The sequence below is a fragment of the Octodon degus genome, unplaced genomic scaffold (genome assembly GCF_000260255.1).
Source record: "Octodon degus isolate 3935 unplaced genomic scaffold, OctDeg1.0 scaffold00156, whole genome shotgun sequence".
In the NCBI taxonomy this organism is placed as follows: Eukaryota; Metazoa; Chordata; class Mammalia; order Rodentia; family Octodontidae; genus Octodon; species Octodon degus.
In genome coordinates, this window is record NW_004524732.1 from 4,464,021 (window position 1) to 4,488,103 (window position 24,083).

Below are 24,083 nucleotides of genomic sequence, written 5' to 3' on the forward strand. Positions count from 1 at the left end.
ATCAACTGTAAAGGAAAACCCATTAAAATCATAGCAACTTCTCAACATACACCCTAAGTTGCTTAGAGTGAAGTATTTCAAGCTCCCCTCCAAAGACCCTCAAGCATAAGTTGTTGTATCTTGCAAAATTATCTTTCAGCCTTAGCAGAGAAATGACAAATAAGATTCTAATGTAATTCACGACCACCAAATCAGCAAAACAGCAATCTAAAAATTTCTCAAGGATACTCTGCAACGAAGACAATTCCAAGAATCCCAATAGAGTGAATCCATCAAGCAAGGCAAGCAATTACATATAGGAAAAAGAAAGGGAAGCAACAACAGGAAAAAAAATATAATGACAAGAACAAGTTAATACCTACTAGTTATAACCATCATTGTGAATGGTCTCAATTTATCAATCAAAAGAAACAGATTGGCAGAGCGAATCAGGAAACAAGATACAACAATATGCAGCTCACAAGAAACACATTTAACCTAAAAATAAACTCATAGACTGAAAGTCAAAGGATAGAAAACAACATGCCATACGTAAGGAACCTGAAAAAAAGCAGGAATAACTGTTCTGTTTTCAGATAAAGGGGATTTCAAGCCAATAATGATTAAAGAGACAACAAAGGTCACTATAGACTTGTCAAGAAAAAAATCAAAGAGGGAGAAGTAACAATAATAAAAATATATGCACCAAGTATCAGCACATCCACCTATATAAAACAAACATTACTGGACATGAAAAATCAGATAAACACTAATACAATTGTAACAGAGAACCTCAATATCCCACTATCAAAAATAGACCAACTAGACAAAAAAACCCCAAAATCAGAACTGATCCAAACCTTTACACAAATGGGTGTACTCGCTGTCTACAGAGTGTTCCACCCAACAACAGATAATTTTTTTTCTCAACAGTACATGGGACTTTCTCCAATGTAGACCACATACTAGCTCATAGAACATGCTTAGGTAAATGCAAAGGAATTGAAATTATCCCAGATATATCATCAGATTATAGTTCAATGACATTGGAAATCTATGGCAAAAGAAAGCATGAAAACTATGTAAACACATGCAAATTAAGTAATTCCCTCTTGAACAACAAATGGGTCACAGATGAAATTAAAGAAGAAATTAGATAATTATAATTGAATGATAATGCCAATACAACATATTAGAATTTATGGGATGCAATGAAAGTAGTCCTATGAGTGAAGTTTATAGTACATTCCCACATCAGAAAAAAGAGCAAGCTCCAATAAATAACCCATTGTTGAATGTCAAGTTCCTAGAAAAAAAAAAAAAAAGAACAAGTAAATTGAAAGCCTATGGAAGGAAGGAAATTATAAAGATCAGAACAGAAATTGCAGAAATGTGATTGAGATACCGATTTGATTTGAAACTGTATCATTGCTGTTTATCAATAAAATTATGGAAAAAAAGAAATGTGATTGAGACTAATAAAACAATACAAATAACCAATAAGTTGAAGAGTTGGTTCTTTGAAAAATTAAATAAAATTTATAAAGCCTTAGGCAACCTCATCAAAACAAGAAAAGAAAATACCTAAGTCTATGCAATTACAACTGAACAGAGTAGAATCACAACAGATCCTGCAGAAAATAAGAAGATCATCAATATTTACCTTGAGTCTGTCCTAGCTTAGTAAAAGGAAAATTCAGAAGAAATGGATAGATTCTCTCTCTCTCTCTCTCTCTCTCTCTCTCTCACACACACACACACACACACACACTACTAAAGTTGAGCCAACAAGATATAAAAATTCTAAACAATTCATATTCAGTCAATTAAGTTGAAGTACAGAAAATTTACAACAAATAAAAGCCCAAGTCCTGACGGATTTACCTCCTACAAGAACACTGGAGAAGAGCTAATATATTATTCTTCACATTCTTAAATGATATTGAAAGAGAATAAGTGCCTCTAAACTCATTCATGGAAGCAAGCATTACCTTGATACTAACACCAGACAAAGACCTCCACCAAAAAAGAGGACTACAATCTCCTTAATGAACATAGGTAGAAAAATCCACCATTAATGGCTCAGTAGAATAAGTGCCTGGCAAGTGCAAGGTCCTGAGTTCAATCCCTGGTACCGCAAAAACAAACAAAAAACAAAGAAAAACATTTTGGGCCAGGGAGATGGTTCAGTAGAATAAGTGCTTCCCTGGCAAGTGCAAGGGCCTGAGTTCAATCCTTGATTCAGAGAAAAAAAAAGAAAGAAAGAAAGAAAGAAAGAAAGAAAGAAAGAAAGAAAGATAGATAGATAGATAGATTGATTATACATCATGGTCAGGTAGGATTCACCCTAGGGATACAGACGTGGTTCAAAGTATACAAATCAATAAATGTAGTAAACAACATTAGCAGCACCAAGGACAAAAACCACATGATCAGCTCAATAGATGCTAAAATAATATAACTACTGCAAATTGCTCACAAGAGTAGTTATTTCTGTGGTACAGTAATTCATCTCTTCTCCTGGTCCCTCTTTTAATGAGACCTTAATATTGGTCATCGAGAGAGACTGATGATATGCTATTAGATTGACCCTTTCTTAACAGTGTTCATCTTTAGGATCAGGTGTAGGCAGGGCCCTCTTCCTGCTGTGGAGTTACACAGGCTGTTGGACTGTCATTTTGATGCTCCTTGAGTATAGCAATTGTAGTAGGAATGACATTATTGATCTAGAAGACAACAGATAGTGATTTAAAAGGAAAAGAAAGAAGCTTCAGAGTCAGGATTTTATCTAACTTGTTTCTCCAAAATTTGATTGTTTAGGCCATTGGGCAATATCAGATATTAATTTTGTTTTTCAAGACTGTTACAATATAATTTTATGTAGTCTAGGATCCTGGGGTTATGCTTCAGTATTGTCAAATGTCAAAGTCAGGTTATTCCAGAGTTTCTCCCTTAGATTAGACTGTATTTTCAGAACAACAGTGTTTTGACTGCAGTGATGGTGGAATTTTATTGATTGCGGTTGGCTTGAGATGACAAAATTCAGGCTACAGAGAAAGCAATGAAAGGTTGAGACTCACTTTAGCAAACAAGTACAATTAAAGTTCCATGCTAGGTTTCTGACTTCTGTCCAATTAAGAAGGTGGCTATGTCCCAAAATAAATTCAGGCTATAGTGTGAAATAGTATAAATCACATATTGTTGTATTTGAAAAATACTACTCAAAGACTATGTCAGTTAATTACAGTAGTTAAGAACTCCTGTGACCAAGTGACAATGGGAAGTTGCCGGTCCTTCACCAGCATCCCTACACATAACCACCTCCTGTCCTAGGTGATGGTTAGCTGTTTAATATGTACCTTTCCTTTTCCTCAGCTAATGTGTATCTGTTTGTGTTGTTTCTCTTTCCATCTCCTTCTTTCTCCAACCTTGCTCTCAAACTAAATTGTTGTGAAGGTATTATACCTTGTCTATATCTTCATCTGACCATGTACCATGGACGTCTTTCCAGGTTGACGCTCAGAGAGTTTTTGTATCTGCGGTGCATTTCTGGAAAGGGTGTACCATGATGCAGTCACTTGTTGATGGGCACTGGGTTATTTCTAAGTTTTTGCTCTTACTTAGTGCTCTTGTTCGAGGGTGTTCAGGTGCAGTGTACTTCTGTTTTTAAAGGACCAATTCCTAGAAAGTAGAATTTCTGAATTAAAGGCTATGTACATTCTGAAATTACAATCAACAGCATTATATCTCTTTTCAGAAAGCTTATACTCACTGTGTATCCCCCAATACATGTTATTACATTCTCAATAGTGTTAAATATTTTTAATCTATAATTTTCCAATGTAGAGAGCAAAATAGTATTTTGTTGTTAATTTATAGTACTCTGATTTCCTGTAAACTTGATCATATCATCATATGATTAATGTCTGCTTGTATTATTTCTATAAATTGATGTAGCTATTTGAGTCTGTATTAGATGGTGTATCTTACTTTTTTTTTTTTTTTTTGCATTTTTAGGGAAGAGTCTACAAAATATTCAGGGTCTCACTACTAGATCGGACTCATAATGATCCACTTGTTTTCAGCCTCCCAAGAGCTGGTATTACAGGCGTGTGCCACCACGCCCAGTCTGAATTGCACAGTCTCACTGTGCCCTGGGGGCAGGGCCCAGCACTGCAATTGAACCCCTCAACCCTTGCCCCTGCACCTCGCTATTTGGCCAGCCCTTATCTTACTAATTTTTAAGAATTCTTTTGGCATTAAGCCTATAAAGGCTATGACTTATTTTATGTTTATAATTTTTTTGTCTCTATTGCATCTCTTCATTTTTAATGATTATGTCTTTTGCTATACACAAATTACACATTTATGTAGATTTTACTTAATTTAAAATTTTTTTTCAATTTTTATTTATGTGTGTGTGTGTGTGTGTGTGTGTGTGGCCAGCTCAGCCCACCAGGGGGCGGGGCTGGCTGGCATGTGGTGCTGGGGGTTGAACCGTGGTCCCTGTGCTTTGCTAAGCTTGTTCTAAGTAGATACTTTTAGACCACTGAGCCATCTCACCAGCCCCTACAATTTTTTATTTTCATTCAAATAATCAATTGTTGTAAGATCCTATATTGAATTTATTGTTGTGTTTGTATCTGCTGACTTTGTGAATTCATTCTCGGACATTTATTCCAGTCATTCATGCTTTGAACCCTTTTTCTGGACTGTTACTTACCTGCTTTTAATTATTGGTGGTATCACTTCTGCCCAATATCACTACTTTCTAAAATCATCTTGATAGTTCTTGTATTTTCATTCTTTGGCATGTGGCCAACCTGTGAGGTTCCTGTCCAGAAAGTCCTTCTGAGAGCATTCTTAGAATTGTATTACATGTATAGGTCAATGTCTGGAAAATTGGTGTTTTTAGAGTATTGATATTTTTCATTCTGGAATATGGTACCTGCTCATTTAAAATTGTGATCCTTCTTTTGTTTAGTAATGTTTTATAATTTTCTTCAAATGAGCCTTGCACAGTTTTTGTTAAAGGCTTATTTTATTCTCTTCCCAACTATTTTCCGATTGATTGATTGATTGATTGATTGATTGATTTTTTTTTAATGTATTTAGTACAGGGTCTACAGGGTCTCACTACACAGATCAGACTCATAGTGATCCTCCTGTTTTTCAGCCTCCCAAATGCTGGGATTACAGGCGTGTGACACCATGCCCAGTCTGAATTGCATCTCAGTGCACCCCGGGGGCAGGGCCAACCAAGAAGGCTAGGGATTGAACCCCTGGCCCCTGTGTCTGCTTAAGCAGGTACATCAGTCTGCTGAGCTACCTGGTCGGCCCAAGTTTTTTGTTTTTATGAAAAAAATTTTTTAATGTTCTTCAATATGAACTTTAGAATTATTTTTGTCCAACTTTATAGTAGCTTTATTAAAATATTCTGGTTTTAATTACATTAAATTTTGTAATTTAAACAGATCAACGTTGTCCTACCACCACTTTGCCTAGTCATTCATTCATAACTTGGTCAACTTACTCTTTAAAGTTTTCTTCAGTGTAGGAAAAGGTTTTGCTTAATTTTGAAAGGAAAAAGCTTCCTCACATTTCTTTGTAATCTTTGCTGTCTTCCTGCAGGCTGTCTCAGCATTGGTGCAACCTTTAGGAGTGTGTGCGGAGTACCTGAATTCCTCAGTGGTGCAGGTAGGATTGAAAAAAAAAATTTTTTTTTTTGAACTGGGAATTGAACTCAGGACTTTGTGCCTTTCAGGCAGGCACAGTGCCACTGAGCTACATCCTCAGCCCCAAGGATTGAGCCATTTTACATTAATGCATACACTGACTGAGTTAAGACTGACAGCTGAAGGAAATATCCAACATATATAAACGGTAGGAATTCCCAGTATCTACAATGGGGGGGGGGGGGACAAAAAACAAAAAAAAACCTTATCTCCCTGATTAAAATAGCTCTATGTAAAACAGGTTGGAAAGATGAAATAATGCCTATATGCACATGGAAACATTCCTCACAGAAGATATGCAAAAGTTACAATGTCTTAGCTTTAGAAAATTACGAACAGTAATTGTTTTATTTTTTATTGGATTATTGAGAATTGTGCTTAGTCCAGGTAGATTCATTTTTCAATATAGCTGTTTGGTAAAAATATTATCTGAAGATAATAAAATTGTTTGATAATTTGAAGTATTGGGCCTCTAACTTTGAGAAAGTTATTTACCTTTTTAATGAATCATTTTATCAGCATTTTTCATTTTCTTATCCATAAAGTGGGCAACATATATGCCTATCATCTTTATAGGTTTGTATCAGGAGCTTCTTCAGGTCAGCATTAAGTACTCCCCTAGTAAGTTACTTCTGAATAGCAGCTGTACAGCACATCCTGTCTTATTTCCTGACTGCAGAAGTTTAAATTAGCTGGTCAAGAATAGTCAAAGATATGAATGTCAAGTTTTCCAATGCTAAGACATTGTAACTTTTGCATATCTTCTGTGAGGAATGTTTCCATGTGCATATAGGCATTATTTCATCTTTCCAACCTGTTTTACATAGAGCTATTTTAATCAGGGAGATAAGGGTTTTTTGTTTTTTGTGTCTCCCCCACCCCCATTGTAGATACTGGGAATTCCTACTTTTTATATATGTTGGATATTTTCTTAAGCTGTCAGGGTTATCCTGTAAGATTTTTTTTGAGATTTTAAATATTTATTTATTTATGTATTTATTTTGGTAGCAGGAGTCAAACTCAGCATCTTGTACTTGCCAGGTAGGCACTGTGCCACTGAGCTGCAACTGCAGAATGCTCTATAAGATTTAGTGAGGTAGGATAGATTGTTTAGATGTTTTTCATTTCTTCTGTTAGCCTCTTCAGCAAGCCTGTCATTCCTTCAGTCTATTAAAGCACATACACATGACCATTATTTTTGCAGCTGAAACATGAAGACATAAGCAAAGATAATTTGCTTAAAAATATAATAAGTAATAATGAAATAATTGATTTTTTTTTAAATCAGTCAGATTCCTAATAGGATTTTAAGTGCATTTACCCATGCATTGCTCCATGGAAGGGGACCAAGCAGAAATATTCTACCTGCTAATTAAATTCCTTAGAAAGTACATATCTTATAAAAGTAGAATATGGTTTTAAAAAATAAGAAAGATTAACTTCCAACAAAAGTACAGAGAAATTTGTCTTTAATTATACCTGCCTTCATTACTTTTCCTGTTGACACAAAATGCCCAACACCCAAAGTTAAAGGGGGAAATTCTTACTTAGCTCCCAGTTTGCAGAAGTTTCATCCGTAGTTGTCTCCTCCAAGGCAGAGTGGCACATGGTAGAGGAGAATAGTTCATGGCCCCCACAAGGTAGCAAAAGCAATAAAAGGGACCATCTTTCTGCCACTTTGATCTTATCCAGACAACCAGAATTAGAGCAGTGCTAAACCAATTAGTAAACCAATCTAGTAATACACACCCTAAATCCCATCAGTCACACACTTTAACTGCAGCCATCTCTGAAGAATCCCACCTGTAACCATATAAGGCTTTGGGAGGCCATCCAGACAGAAGCCATAATAATACCTAATTAGCTAGACTTAAATTCGTTCAACAATGATTCTTCTCTTTTTGTGGGGAGGGTACCAGAAATCAAACCCAAGACTTTGTGCTTGCTAGGCAGGCACTTGTGCTGCTGAGCTATGTCCCCAACCTTCAGCAATAAATTTATATTATTTGACATAAACTAACAATTGCATTTACCACATGTACTTGCATGACTTGGGAGACTTATTTTACTTCCGTGCTTCTGTCCCCACATCTGCAGAGTGGTGATAACAATAATACCTACCTTACAGAACTGCAGTAAGGGTTAAATAGGAGCTGGCACTTCCGACAAACACACTGACCCACCCTCTTAATTATAACGGCCCTCAGCCTGTACTGTACAGTTGGCACAAATGTAAATGAAATTCTTTCTGGATAATAGTATGGTGTCATTTTAATTTTTTTTTTTTTTTATACATTTGGTTAGTACAGGGTCTCACTACACAGCTCAAACTTATAGTGATTCTGTTTTCAGCCTCCCCAGCAGCTGGGATTACAGGCATACACCACCACACCCGGTCTTGGTCGCAGGCTTATCCACGTGCCTATGGGTGGGTCCGGCACAGGTCGTGGTACCAGGGATGACCCTGGTCCCTGTGCTTGCCTAAGTAGGCACTTAGTCCTCTGAGCTATCGCCACCAGCCCTTGTCATTTAATTTATTGATAATATATTGGTGGTGTTGATTGTCAAATGCTGTCTTTTTAAAAACTTTTTTTTTTTTTAATGTATTTAGTACAAGGTCTACAGGGTCTCACTACACAGATCGGACTTGTAGTGATCCTCCTGTTTTCAGCCTCCCAAGCACTGGGATTACAGGCATGTATCACTATGCCCAGTCTCAGTCACCCTCTCTCAGTCACCCTCTCAGCGTGCCCCAGGGGCAGAGCTGGGGCAAGATTAGGCGTGGCAGGCTGGGGATTGAACCCTGATCCCTGCACCCTCTGTAAGCAGGTGCTTTAGTCCGCTGAGCTGTCTTTTTAAAACTATCAACCAAATGTTAAAAATTGCCTTACTTAGATGGAAGTGCTGGTTGTTTTGAGCTAGTATTTTATCACTAGTTTTTACCTAATTGGTTTGCCATTCTGGAGCACTAGGCTAGTAGACTCACCTATTGGTCTCATTCATATCAAAAAGCAAAAGTAGTTGTGTGAAGTGTATTTTACCTAATCTGTATTCATTTTTAAAAGTTAAATGCAAAATATTTTATCATTCTAATGCTATAAGAACAATACATAGTTATGCTTAATGTTTTGAAAATTTGACTATATTTTTTGGTCCTTTTGAGACAGGGTCTTGCTCTGCAGTTCAGGCTAGCCTTGAACTCACTTAGTAACCTGGGCTGGTCTTGAACTCGCAGCCATCCTCCTGCCTTAGCCTCCTGAGTGCTGGGATTACAGGCATGTGCCACTATGCCTGGCAGTCCGTGTGTCTTGAGTTAATCATTCCTGTAAGGCATAATGGCAGGAACTGTACCTACACTAAATTAAGGAGTCTGAGTCCCAGAATCAGACAAGGGCAGTTTACTTAGAGCACTTAGGTAGCGGAGGCCCCTGATACCAGAATGCTCATTTTTTAGCATACTCTGTGCTTTGTAAATGGTGAATGAAGAAACAGCTCCTCCTTATTTCTGGGAGAAATTTGAGAGATTTTAAATATTTTACTTTGTTTTCAATACTCAGGATTGAATCCAGGGCCTTCGCACAGAATTGTATCTCAAGTTCCTTTTGAGATGGGCTTGCTGAGTTGCCTAAGCTGAGCTTGAATTTGTGATCCTCCTGCTCAGCCTCTCAGAGTGCTGGGATTATAAGAATTTAACAGCACAACCTGCGCGATTCAGGAGTTATTAACTGCAGCTTTTTATTTCTGTAGCCCATGCTAGACCCAGTCATCCTTACTACAATCCAGGATGTGCGGAGTGTGGAAGAGAAAGACCTGAAAGACAAGGTACGTTCTGTGGTCAGCTAGATAGACTCTAGTGCCAAGTAGTCCATCTAGCAGAGCCAGGACTTAGACAAGCTTGTGTTGTATAGTATTACTGTCTGGAGTATGGTCAGGTAATGCTACACATGAAATTAATTTTACATTCTGTCACCAAAAAAGGTATTTCAGACACACCAGTGGATGGTGTTACCTCGATAATTAGAAGAGATTCAGTGTTCTTAGTCTGTGTTCACCATTCAGATTCTGCTGACCTGCTTTTCCAATCAGTATACTAGAGTAAAAGAAACTTTAGAATAATGCAGTATTAAAAGCTTATTTTTGGAGTCATTTAAAGTAGTTTTAACACTTAACATGGATATTTCTGGATGGTGTGATGTTGCTTATCCATGTGCTTAATTTCTTTTGAGCAAAATGTAGTTAACTGGTCATGTAGAATATCAGATATCCCCAGACTGTTGTTAACCTTTATTCTTGTGTGTATTTATAAATTGGCATCAAAAAAATTTTCCAGTTCTCTGTTTTTTGTATTTTTCTTAGAGACTGGTTAGCATCCCTGAGCTCTTGTCTGCCATTAAGTTACTTTGCATGCGCTTCCAACCTGATCTTGTGATGATTGTGGATGACCTCCGACTTGACATCCTCCTGCGCATGCTGAAGTCACCACACTTCAGCGCTAAGATGAATTCCCTCAAGGAGGTAGGCTGTACATTTGTTCTACGAGATACAAGACTCAGGAATTTTACTGAATATTCTGGTTATTAACATAAAAATATTGAGAAAAACAGTATTTCTCTTACTCATATAAAGAAGAGATGATAGTGACTAGGAAATTATGTGTATATTTATAATTGTAATAAAACTATCTTATTTGTATTACTTTTTTGTTTTTATTTATTTACTTATTTCTTAATGTATTTGGTACAAGGTTTTCACTCTGCAGCTCAGACTCATAGTGATCCTCCTGTTTTCAGCCTCCCCACTACTGGGATTACAGGCACATGCCACACGGCCGGACTCATTTGTATTACTTTCAAAATTTATTCTCAGAAATATTTAATGTTTTGTGACATTTCCCATAATGTAATCCCTCAGAATGTGCAGCTTGAGAGTTTTTACCCTAAGCAACATGTGGGTTAAACTAATCCTTCCAAGTAGCATTAAGATGGAAAAGAAAGTGACTACAAACTGTGTTGGTCTGAGGAAAATGGTGGGAGTGATGTTCTGTGGCTCCCCAAACTTGTATTGGGTCCACAAAAACAGGCAGCGGGTTTGGCAAGTAACAAGTAAAGCCAAGACAGTGGTTGTAATTCCAGTGGTCTTGTTCCAGTTTGGGCTTAGCTAGGAATCAGGATTCTTAGCTGCAAGTGAAATAAAGTAATGTTGAACGCTTTCAGGCCAAAAGGGGAACTTACTGAAGGGGACTTGGCTCTCGCACACAAATATAAGGTAGAGTGGGCAGACTGCAGAAGGGAAGGGACACAGTGACTAGAATTTGAGACCGACTGCTGGGGCCTTTGTCCAGGTCGTGCCTCTGCTTTTCTGCGCATGTTAGCCACACTCCCTCTCTGAATGCAGCGTGACATCTTTCGTGTGGTAGAGCTCATGGCCGTGGATAGCTCTCAAGTTTCACTTCCTGCGGTTCTCATTATCCACAAAGGACTGGCCCTTTCACTCTGCTGCCAGTCGTGAATTTTGGAGGCTATGTCCTGACTGAAGTTTTGATGAGGTGTAACTCCTGAGCCAGTCAGCAGTGCTTCCAGGAGTAGAAGCAGAGTATGGCATCCATGTTCTTTCTAAACACAGATAGCATTCTGCTGATGTCTGATAACTGCCTTTTAATAGATGCTGGCTAATTACCAAACTGGCTGTTCATAAATGTTGTAGGTTTTACATATATAGGAAGACTTTGATTGCACATATTTCAGTCAGTCACACCAAGTATGTCTCTTTAGGTAACCAAACTAATAGAAGACAGCACTTTATCCAAATCTGTGAAGAATGCTATAGATACAGACAGACTGTTAGATTGGCTTGTTGAAAATTCAGTTCTGTCAGTTGCGCTGGAAGGTAAGATAAAAATTAACAGAATTATTTTAAAAGATGCAAATTGTTTCTTTAGTGTTAATTTTTTTTTTTTTTTTTTTTTTTTTTTTTTGGCGGAACCGGGGATTGAACTCAGACCCCTGCTCTTGCTAGGGAAGCGCTTATTACACTGAGCCATCTCCCCAGCCTCTACTGTTAACTTTTAAGCAGTATTTTAGCAACTCACTGTGACTTTGAATTAATAGAATTGTGTTTAGAGTAAGTGTTCACTGTGTCTGACTTTCTCTTTGGTGTTTTTTCTGTTAGGCAACATAGATCAAGCACAATACTGTGACCGTATAAAGGGGATTATTGAACTCTTGGGCAGTAAATTATCATTAGATGAGCTTACTAAAATTTGGAAGATACAGGTAAGTTGCTCCGAATTATTTTTGCCCTTTCTTGATATATATGAATGACAATAGAGGGAAGAGTGTGGTGTGCATAATGTCTTGCTTTCACCTGAGCAACTGTACCTATTCGGTTTCACAGTTTCAGGTCTGCACAGTGAGACCCTATCTCAAAAAAGACAAGATTTATGAAAAATGCACGCATATTACATACAACCTTGCTGAATTTGTCTTTACTGTATCTCTTTAGGTTAAATATCAAAATAAAATCTGTACTAGCTTTCATTTTAAAAAAAGCTTATGTAAAAAGGGTTCCACTACTCACAAGAAGTTTCAAATCCCTGAGTTAGTCTGGGGGTCTCGTTTCTTAGATTAAATAATTAAGACTTCCTGAAGATTGTTTGTCAGTAGCAGAACTAGGTTAGGTGTCTTTTTATCAATCCAGTGCTCTCTCCATTATGTTGTGTATTGATTTCATTAATAATATTTTCCAGTTTACCCTAATAAGTGAGGACAGTAGTAAAACTGGCTGACAGGTCCTCTGAACAGGTGTGTCAGAGTTTTGGCATGCTCTTCATCTTCCTTTTCCTCCACTGTGGCATTATTCATTCTACTGGTTTTCAGATATTCCCTCTTCAGTCTCCTTTAATAACATCTGTTCTATTTTGCCTACAGACAGCTTTTTTTTTTCTTTTTATCAAGCCTTAGTTCTTAACTCCTTTCTCCTATAGAAGCTTTCTTTAGTTATTTCATTGATTCCTGTGGCTGTGACTCTGAATTGTATCTTTAATTGAGACCTCTTTCCTCTTGGAGCCCCAGAGCAGGACATCTAAATGTGTATCATTAACATCTCAATTCAGTAAGTCCAAACCTACTCATTCTCTATTGTAGTTCAGTAATAGGATTGTCCTTACCTAGTTGGTAAGCCAGAAAAACAACTAGAGCTCACCTTGTCTTTGTCCACTTAGTCACTGCATCAGTTAGAATGTTGTCAGGAAATAGGAGCTGTACCTTGTATCTTGAGCATAAACAAATTCACTACAAGGGATTGTTTACAAAGCTGTTGCTAAAGTGGGTGATTACAAATGAAAACAGGAAAGTGAGAGAGAGAACGAATGCTGGAGAAGTGAAAAGGAAAAATGCGTGTTAACCCCAAGAAGAGAAGCCTTCCCTGGGAAGTAAGTGCCTTCCCTCCCAGGGCTGGACTGCCAGAGGTGCTGCCTCAGCCCACCCTTGTTCACTCTGTAGGCCTAAACTAGAAATGCTCCTTCCTTTCCCCTGCCTCTTCTCCTAGCACTGCCCCTCACTAACAGAATGTATAGAAACGGGAAGGTAGCTAGTAAAGGACTCTGAGAATTGTCATTTGTATTTTTCCAGTCCAGCATTAACAGAGCAAACTCCAGAAGGTAGGAAACAGGACTGGAACAAAAGTCCTTGGTTTCATAGATTTTACTTCCAGTGTGTCGGCCTTGGTTGAATATCGTCATATAATTTTTTTCTGTGAGTTTAAATTTTGAATCTATATAAGGTTGAAGGTTAGAGACTATGGTGTCTGTATTGTATGTATCAGCAATATTCCAGTGCTAAGGGGAAAGACAAGGGGAAGGAAGGAGCATTTCCAGGTTAGGTTTACAGAACAAACCCAAGGTGGGCTGAGTTCTTTTTGCATAATAGGTGCAAGCAAAAATTAAAAAAGATCCACAGATATCTCCTTGCTTTACAAGTTTCTCACATGGGGAACAGTGAGGCATGACACTCCCACAATTGAAATTCTGAAGTGAGTGTTTGACAGTCAGGTTGACAGTAGGGTCTGCACCTCTGACTTACTGCCCGTGATAGATACATACTGTTTGAAGACACACAATGTTTATGAGCAAAATTAGAAGTGGGGCAAATAATACACCATTTGAAGCCCTTAAATTATTTATAAAATAATGAAAGTGAGTATACTTGTCTAGTAATTTAATTGAGTTTCTCACCTAGTTGAAAATACAGTTGTGCTGTATTTTGACGTCTGAACTTAATCTGTTTTACAGTTCAGGGGCAGATGGCTGTGTTAGTGGTTGTGTGGGGAAGGTGGTTGTGGTTGTGTTTGTTACCCACTTTGGAGTTAATGAATTGAAGCAAAATTTTGCTAACCACTTTTGTTTGTGAACTGAATTGTTTGCAAATAGAAGTGTTTGTGAACCAAGGCATTATTGTGTTTTGTTCTTGTAAAGTGAGTGTTAGACTGAGAACTTGGCTCCCCTGAGGTTTTTTTGCATTGTTGTTTTAAAGATTTAATACTGCTAGGAATAAATAAGGTCAGCTGATAATAGCGGTTGCTTCCTATAGTCTTGCCATTACTATCATGCAAGTGGATACTGATAAGACTACAATATTATGTTTTTACTTTTGCTTGTCTAAACTTCCAGGGAGAAGGGCTTAGGTTTTGCCAAATTCCAAGACTTAACTTTTTTCCAATGTCTGCTGTTTTCTAGTCAGGACAATCATCTACCGTGATTGAGAACATCCACACTATTATTGCTGCAGCGGCTGTGAAATTTAATTCGGATCAGCTTAATCATTTGTTTGTCCTCATTCAGAAGGTATGCATTCAGTCAAATTTTATTACTTTTTAATTTTTTTTTTTAATTTAAACTCTTTTGGACCCACTGCCCCAAAGCAATACTTTATTATTTTTCATCCAAAGTTAAATGAGGTTGTTGCTCATTTTACCAATTTTAACTGTAAAGTAATTTCTGTATCTTTTTTTTTTTTTTTTCCTTTCCCTCCTTCTTTTCTGTTTTACAGAGCTGGGAGACCGAGAGTGATAGAGTAAGACAGAAGCTTTTGAGCCTGATTGGACGGATAGGCCGGGAAGCTCGCTTTGAGACCACTTCTGGAAAGGCAGGAGAATCATTGGGTTTTTTTTAATTACAAACACTCAATGCAGTTCTGTCACAGATAGGCTGCTCACCATGATGATGTTCTTGTAGGTGTTGGATGTGCTCTGGGAACTAGCTCATCTTCCAACCTTGCCCAGCAGCCTTATTCAGCAAGCCCTGGAGGAACACCTGACAATCCTGAGTGACGCGTACGCAGTAAAAGAGGCTATCAAGAGGAGCTACATCATTAAGTGCATAGAAGATATTAAAAGGGTTGGTTTTATCTTCAGCCTCATTTTATTGTCAGAGCCACAGTATTGCTTAAAAAGTTAGAATCAAAAAAAAGTTAGAATCAAGTAACTTCCTGCATGTTATGTACATTAAACTAAGTTCTATCTGGAAGCTCTTACTTAGACCCAAGATTGGCAAATTCTGACTTCCACTTTTACAAGTCACTTACATGCCTGTTAAAATGAATTTTCAGCCTGGAGAATGGTCAGGCTTGGAGAAAAACAAGAAGGATGGATTTAAGGTAAGAATTTGCAGATGGATGCAAAAGGTATACTGATTTAATAATTATCTTGAATAAATTGCATCACAATTTTAAAATACTAATGTGCTTTAAGTTAATATTCGTATACAAATCTAATGGTTATGAGCCATGCCTTATTTAAAGCTTGGTTGATATTTACTCTTAAAGGGGAAAAACTTAGTATCACTTAATTATAAGACTTTCACCTTAGTTTTTCCCTCTTGAATTTGATCTGCTATGTACAACTTTAATAAGTGCAGTGGATTCTAAAAGAGCCTGCCCATTTTTCTCCCCTAAGACAGAAGTAGAGGAATATGCATACATAAGACAAGATGAAGGAAATGGACTTTGAGTCTACACTGGTACCTGAGTAATGCTTCAGATGTTAGGTTTCAGGTAGCCACTGAGATGAAGGCCGGTGCTGGCGCTGGATTTCAAAAGAGGATTGGATGGTGGCTGCAAGAGGAAGGGACTGGCACTGTGGAACGCCACGCTGCCGGCCTCCCACCTCCTGCCTGTGAACTTACGGGTGTCCTAGTGAGCAGAAGTAGCAATACTGATTCTGGCTTCCCTGTTGCTCTGGTCGCTGACCTCCGGTCTCCTCTTCAGGGAGATTACCTGGGTCACCGCCAGTGGAGTGAGCTTCCCTGCTTGTAGCAGTGCTGGCCTGGCCAGTATACCCTTTCCACATAGACCCTGGCTTACCCAGACCGAGCTGTTTTACTTTATTAACATGAGAAAGGCTTGTGGTACAATAGCAAGTGGCTTAGTGGTTCATTGGTCAATCATGTTCCTTGGTTTTCACTGCTATTTGAAGAATAGAGGGTACTGCTAATTTTAACTGGTATTTCAGAGACTCTCAGCTCTTGGTGATAGCCTTTGGTGACTTAGGGGCTTATTCTCTGTAGTTACAGAGTTTAGTTGGGAGAATTTAAGAATGTGTTTCATATTCTGACACTAAAATTTCATCAGGTGAATACTCTGCTTATGATCTAGTTTTAGAGATTTTTAAAACATTAACAAACTAGCTAGAATTGTAAGAAACTATTCCTTTAATTCAGTAACTTTGCTGTCTTTCTACTCAGATGCAATTTGAATTTTTCCAATTTTCTCAGCTCAGTGACTCATGTAATTTAGTAACTTCTTTCTTTATGGCTGAAGAGTTTTCATCAAGTTATCAAAGTTTAGGTCCTTCAGTAGTGATAGTAACAGGAAAAGGGACTCTGCAGAAAATGATCTTTTCTTCTCAGCAACAGATGTATTTCTTTATAGATGTGAAGGTCAAAACTGAAGGGACTTTTCTTTGCCTGCAGAGAAATGGCTTTGAAACCAGAAAATCCTTCTGAACCATTGTTCCTTCCTTGTTGTAGCTTAAGCATTACCCAGCTCTTCTGGTCCTGTGCGTCATTGCATCTTTTATTGCTTCTCTTGCAGTCACTTCATTCATGCCTGCTGTTTTGTAACAAAACTCAAAAAGTAACAGGAAAATTTCTGCTGTCATTCTGTGAGACTTGAGTAGTCTTCCTTTTTTATTTCCCCACTGCTCCCAGTAAAGAAATTCTGGTATGCCATAATTTCATTCCAAATTGTCTTACATTTTTATATAGCACTTGCTAGCTTACTAAAGTGCTTTCACAGATACTTTCTGAAAATACACATTGCTGAAGGGGGGCAGTGGGAAGATCAGAGCCCCCTGGATACAGCTCCAGGAAGGGGAGTGAATTATTACTGCCACTAAAGGTGTTTTTCTATGCTATGCCCTTTCCTGCCAGGCAGCAAGGTGGGCTGACTGGGGATTATGTCTCCCTGCCAGGCTACACAGAAACTAAGCAAAGGGTAAGACAAGATCACCCACCTCTTACTCCCCTCCCACCCTCAGCTACCTCTGTTCCCCCAACTGATTCCCTTTCCCTCTGCTTTGACACTCATAAAATTCCCAAGTTCCAATGTTGTGTTCAGAAATTCTGACCTTTATTTCTTAACTTTATTTCTGTAGATTCTGCCAGGGTACCCTCTGCTCCCTTGATCCTTTCTTTCCTTTGCTTCTTTTATACCTTCCACTATCCATCCCAACCCTTTCCCTCTTATTTCACTTCTTTTTTCCTTCAATTGAAAATTTTAAATGTACTCATCCAAAAACAAACAAACAAAAAAAAACCCTAAAAAACAAAAGCCTTTTTTTTTTTTTTTTTTTTACTTAAACTTAGTAGTATTTGCATTTTCTTTTAAATTGTTATCTTTAGGCCTCCTAGCACAATACCTGCAGGCTTTCTTTAAATTCTAGTTCCCTTTCTCTTGCTTCTTCCCCTTTCCCTATGAGAGTGCTCAAAGCCTCACTTGTGTAGATTATCTATTATCTGAAATGCTTGGAATCACAAGTGTTTCAGATCCCAAAGATTTTTTGCATTCTAGAATATTTGCAAAGACTCTACTGCAAAATTCTGAAATCATAAATACTATAAAATAGGAAACTTTGAGCTTGCTGTTAGACCCAAAATGTTTTCAGTTTCTGAGCACTTCAGAGTTCAGATTTTTGTATTAGGGACATTCAGCTTGTACACAGTTGAGTTGCCTCAATTTGCCAAAAAATGTAACAGAAAAGAAAAGTAACAAGGTGTCCTCAGTATGGACAGCACCACAGTGCTGTCAGTAGTAGAAGAAGAAATACTTTTTAAAAGTTTCCTTTCATGAGAAATTTTCTTCTTTGGTTACAGATAAAAGGCAAAATCTGGAAAAACAAGACAGATGAAAAAATGAGGATGTTCAGCATTCAAAAGATAGAGCTCAAGGACAAATAGAAAGCTTTCTTTAGGTGTTCAGAGGATTGTTACAGAGAGGTTTGATTCAGCTTTTGCTCCCCAGAGTTGCCTGGAGATGTATTTTAAAGGAGTAGATCAGTGCACTTGCTGGTAGTGAGCTCCTTGTCATTGGAAATATAGAGGACTTGTAAGTCACTAAACAAAAAATGAAGGGCGTTTACACATAGGCTTGCAAGCTAAGCCATTGGGCCTCAGAGACCTCATCTGACATTAAGAGTCTGATTTGGACATACCATTAACTCCTGCTTAAGAAACTTCAACTGCAAGAGATCATCAGATGGATCCCTTTAGTTCACCACAGTCTTTAGCGTTGGAGAAGCAAAATTTAATCAGAGAAGAGTAGTATAAATTTTCTTATAAGCTGGTGATACAATGCCATAGACAAGTAATCTGCTGATATGAGCTTGGAATAACAACCTCACTTTTGATTACTGTCATTTTGCCACTTTTTTATTTTAGCAGAAGTCTTCTAACTCATATCAAAAGTAATTGGCCTTGAGAATATACCTTATTTCTGTGATTCTAAGATGCTGGTTAGTGAAAACTATATCACAGATTTAACAGATTTGCAGAGAAGAAACTGTACATTTGACCTTTACCACACGTTGTTTAGAATGCACAGTCAGAGACTGAATGTTGGCCTCTTTTTGACCAGTTCTGCGTGACTTCCTTGCACACTGCTGATCTTCTACAGTAGTGCTTTGGATCACTCGGAAATCTTCCAAATTGGCTCTATCATTTTGAGACATGTTGAAGAATATGGAGTTTGATGTGCTTAAACAGTTACTTTGCATTAAATTTGCAGCACTAGCTTATTCCTTAAATGTTATCAGAAAGGTTACACAATGATACAACACTGACTAGCCTGTTGTGTCCATCAGTTAAAGTACAACTTAAGACAGGTTTTTAGTGCTCAGTAGTGACATATGGCCTGAGTTTATCACACCAACTTCTAGCTTTGAAAAATGCTTTAGTTTGAGACCATTAACATTTTCTTTGCTCTTAATCTATGGACACAACAGGCTAGCCAGTGCTGTATCATTGTGTAATCTTTCTGATAACATTTAAGGAGCAAGTAGTGCTCCAAATTTAAGCTCAAAGGCTGTCATTATGACTTCCACTAAGTAACTAGCTCAAGTATCAGACCTCTTCATGCAGCTAAGTTTGCACATAGTCAAGTAAGGATAGATGTATCAAAACTTACATCCATGGAGCTGGGGAGATGGCTCAGTGGAATAAGTGCTTCCCTGGAAAGCTCAAGGGCCTGAGTTCAATCCCCGGTTCTGCAAAAAAAAAAAAAAAAGAAAAAGAAAAAAAAAAACCACCTTACACCCATGCCTAGTGCCTACTAGGTTTCTCTAAGCCTACATATAAGTACCAATTTCAGAAATGTTAATATTTATTAAACCTGAGTCTTAGACTCCAGGAAATATGGTATTTGTTAATTCACTAGCTACTTGTGAGGCAAGGAAAAGAGCTTGCCCTCACTTACATATTCAGTAATAAAATACTTTCCTGCAAAAGACATCAAAATATTGTTTCATACCAAAGGTATCTTCATTTTGTAAAATCCATAAAACTAGAATTTTTAAAATCACCCTTTTAAATAACTGCCAAGAGCTTGATAAGCTTTAATCAATTTTTGGCTGATAGTGCTTTATCTAATACTTTAACCAAATTTTATATAGAAATTTTATAGTTCAAAAGTTGCTATTTTATTCAAAACCAATTCTATTTTTTAAAAAAAAGTGTATAACCTAGAATTAGACTTTTCAGAACTGTGCTGTGAAGGCCGAATTGTCAGATACCAGTTTCAAAAATACCATAATACATTTGAAATGTTTTGAAAAGCAAAAGACAGTCTAAACGGTTTGTAAAAGTTAATAAAAATGTTAAAGGGGAGACACTGAGGATTGAGCCCAGGATCTTACACATGCTAAGCATGTGTTCTACCTCTGAACTATGCCCCACCCCTTATTAATAAAAATAGAATTTCCTCTTAGGAAATTGTTCTAACTAGGAAATATAAACGGTTGTGTTTTATTTAGCATCTAGACCACGGTCAGTATGTAGGTCAGGTCCTTGATGTCTTAGTCCTAGAACTAAAGAAGGTCATTCTTACTCCATTTTACTTGCCAGCCAGCTCACTGCTCAGCTTTGCCATCAGTTTGTCATGTCAGCGTCTTGGCACCCTGTGCTACTCAGTCTATCCTCAGAAGTTGCTAATTCCTCGTTGTCTGTTTTTTGCTGATACACCCCTGTACATTTACTGTCACCTCACATCCACTCCTGTTTGCAGTTCTTGACTTAGGAAATTGCATGCAGAGTATGAAGACTGAATTAAGAGTGCATGGAGATAATAGTTGAGTTCTGTGGAGAGGAAAATAATAGAATGCATAACAGTGGACCTAATTGACTTGGGCTTTTTTGTAGCAGATAAATGAGTCTGCATTTATTTCTGAATTTAATTAATGCAGCTCCTTTTTCACTCAGTCATCTCAGCTTAATAATCCCCAGTTTGTATGGGTGGTACCAGCTTTGCGTCAGCTCCATGAAATTACCCGCTCATTCATAAAGCAAACCTATCAAAAGCAAGACAAGGTAAGAGGTTGCTCATTTTGATTACTATACAGTTACTTGCATAGCCTCTTCTAATAAAACAAAGCTAAAATCAGTGGTTTTTTAGTTACTGTCATATCTTTATACTTGTTAATGTGATTATGTAATTCAGTAACCTTGAGTTTAAGCCTTCTGCGTTCGTGTCTGTGGGGCTTTTCTTTTGACGTATCCATAACTCCTTTCCTGTTTATGTTATTCCTGGTTTGTTGAGATATCTAAGCCCACTTTGAAAAACTGAAGGGTGTTGTAGAAATTTGAAAAGACTCAAAGACATGCTCAGTATTATATGCAGATTAGTTTCCCTAAGAAGCTATGTGTAGCTTTCTGAGTATGATAGCTTTGGGAAGAAAAATCCAGAAATGTATACATGATATGAAATAGCTCTTTTCAAAGACTTAAATTTTAAAAAAAATAAAGGAATCAAATAAAATATTTGACAAGTTTATTACTTCTCTAGTGATAGTGCACACCAGATTGGTAATAGTTGCTATTATGTAGGAAGTGTACCTGCTTTCTCATCTAGAATTATGTATCCTAAAATAACTGCAAATTGTCATACCACATTTCTTTTTATTGTTTCTACAAGAGCATTATTCAAGACTTGAAGAAAAATTTTGAAATAGTAAAATTGGTAACAGGAAGTTTGATAGCTTGTCATCGGCTTGCAGCAGCTGGGGCTGGGCCCGGGGGCCTGACTGGAGCAACACTTGTGGACGGCCGGTACACTTACCGGGAGGTATCAGGCACTGCTTTTCTGTTTTGTGATTTAGAGCATTCACTTGCCCTTTTTTTCCCTTAAACTGTAATAGTAGTACTTGTTGACCTTAATGATAAAAGGCGGCATACGCTGTCTTTGTAATAATGGAACAGTTTTGTCTCTTGACTATAGACAGTCCAAGGTGAAGTTTAGAAAACTGCATTTGCAAGCTTATCTTTCAGTAACTCATTTAAGAATTGCACATAATAAGTAAAAAAAAAAAAATAAATACATTTGTCTTTGATCTGAAGTAAAACTTGTGAGTTCTGGGAGTAGTGGATTTTACTTTTCAAGTCAGTTGACTAGTAATGTTTAAAAATACAGGGTTGAAGGGAAGGTAGGGGAATGGAGAGAAAACAATCTATGTCGTGAACAGATACAAATTCTCTATGAAGAATGTGATCATTATGTATATGTAAAATGTACCAGTAAAATCTGATTGAAAAATTTTTAAAATAGCCTCTCCAGTTGTGAGTTAATGGTATTTTACTTTGAAATTACTGAAATTGTATTTTACTGGTTTCTAAGGCCAACTGAATTTGTAATGGACAGAGGCAGCTTCTGACACATTGTACTGCCAACTGATAGATGGAGCTCATACATATAATTACATTAATTTAAATATGTAAGGACTGAATGAGCAGACTTGTGGGGTTTTTTTTATGTTTTGTTTTAATGTTTCCTTTAGGTATGAATACATAGAGTTAACTGATTAGCATTATTTCTTTTTGCAGTATTTAGAGGCACATCTGAAATTCCTGGCATTTTTCTTGCAAGAAGCTACCCTGTATCTGGGTTGGAATCGTGCTAAGGAAATCTGGGAGTGCCTTGTCACAGGCCAGGATGTGTGTGAGCTGGACAGAGAGGTAAGGCAGAAAGGATCACACGTTGCACTCTTGTGTGTTTCACATTTTTTGTAGTCTCACATCTTCATTTTCTAAACACTTGTTTCTGAGCAGAGATAATACAGGCTAGAAACTGTAACTGCTGCAAATACTTTGTGTAATATGTATCCATGATATGATGAGTACATGAATTTTGAGTACGTCAATAATTTTGATAGTATTCTAGATACCTTATTCAACCAAGTGCATGTAGATAAAAACTTCTAGGTACATTTTTTCCTCCTCCAATGAAGTTAATTTTAAATTACAGCTAGAAATTTTTGACTTCCTTAAAATGTTGCTCTTCCAAAACAGTTAAAGAAGAGGACAGCGCCGGGACAGACATTTAAAACTATAGACAGCTAAAAGCATTAAATCAGGAACAGAACACTTGCTTTCATGTTTGCTGACAATGAATCTCAGTTTCCTCATCTCACTTTACAGAATAATTATTAACTACTTCATAAGATTGTTGATGGTGCCTGGCACACTGTAAGCCTTAACATATGTTGATGGGAAAACCCAAGCATAAAACCTCAGTGAAAAGTAGGAATGCGTATTTTGCTTATTTAGTTTCAGAATTCTGACCATTTCCGCTTTGAGTGATATTTTTGCCAATTATGTAGACTCTTGAAGTATTAAGAATAGTATCTGTTTCCATTGTGGGACAGGCATCTGCCTGGAGGAGGTCTGGGTTGACTATAGGTCACTGTCTTTCTTAATCCACAGATGTGCTTTGAGTGGTTTACGAAAGGACAGCATGATCTGGAGAGCGATGTTCAGCAGCAGCTCTTCAAGGAAAAAATTCTAAAATTGGAGTCCTATGAAATCACCATGAATGGTAGGAAAAAGCTTAAAATATTTGCTTTAGTTCTTCCTATCTTTCTAAGCCTATTTCTTAGAAGCAACCAGTTAATTTGGTACGTCCTTCTAGAATTTTCCCTGTACATATAAGACAGGTATAATTAAATATGGCTTGATAGATAAGTTGTCTTTTTGAAATTACTTAGTTTGAAATGGTTATTATGGTAAAACCTTATCAGAATATAGAACTCCTTTCAGTTTCAAAAGCAGCTTTTAGTATATTCACAGAGTTGTGTGACCTTCACTCCTTAGTAATCCCTGAACATTGCTATCACTCCAAAAGGAAGCTCTCTGTGCAGACAGTCATTTTTTATTCCTTGACTCAGCTCTGATCTGTTTCCCTTTTTACAGATTAACCCAGTCTGGACATTTGGTATAACTGGAATCACATTATTTATACCTGGCTTCTTTTGTTATGTTGAAATGTTCATGGTTCATGGTTTTGAAGCATGTGTCAGTACTTCTGTTTTATGATTGTATAATGACATTCCACTGTGGAACTTCATCCGTTCATCAGTGGATGGAGATTGATTTATTAGCGTTGTGGGCTATTACCAATAAGATTCCTATAAGCATTCACTTACAAGTTTCTGTGTTTTTGTTTCTCTTGAGTATGTATCTCAGGGTCAGATTGCTGTGACATCTCATTAACTTGAGAAACTGCCAAACTGGTTTTGAAAACTGGCTGTACCGGGGGCCTGGCCCTAGCTCAGTCTTTAAGTGGCTGCTTCCACAAAGCTGTCAGCCTCAGGTTCCTGGAGTTCGAACCTCACAAC

General features: G+C 37.4%; 1 protein-coding gene across 1 annotated transcript in view; it reads left to right on the forward strand.

The window, feature by feature from the left end:
• Usp24 (ubiquitin specific peptidase 24) overlaps positions 1-24,083 on the forward strand; it is a 131,974-nt gene that overhangs the window by 33,195 nt on the left and 74,696 nt on the right. The window contains exons 9-21 of the mRNA XM_023702674.1: positions 5,611-5,676; positions 9,462-9,536; positions 10,071-10,229; positions 11,486-11,600; positions 11,883-11,986; positions 14,446-14,553; positions 14,759-14,854; positions 14,944-15,105; positions 15,317-15,364; positions 20,677-20,784; positions 21,389-21,538; positions 22,294-22,425; positions 23,173-23,284. Coding sequence (XP_023558442.1) covers positions 5,611-5,676; positions 9,462-9,536; positions 10,071-10,229; positions 11,486-11,600; positions 11,883-11,986; positions 14,446-14,553; positions 14,759-14,854; positions 14,944-15,105; positions 15,317-15,364; positions 20,677-20,784; positions 21,389-21,538; positions 22,294-22,425; positions 23,173-23,284 — 1,435 coding nt within the window. The remainder of the gene's footprint in view (positions 1-5,610; positions 5,677-9,461; positions 9,537-10,070; positions 10,230-11,485; positions 11,601-11,882; positions 11,987-14,445; positions 14,554-14,758; positions 14,855-14,943; positions 15,106-15,316; positions 15,365-20,676; positions 20,785-21,388; positions 21,539-22,293; positions 22,426-23,172; positions 23,285-24,083) is intronic.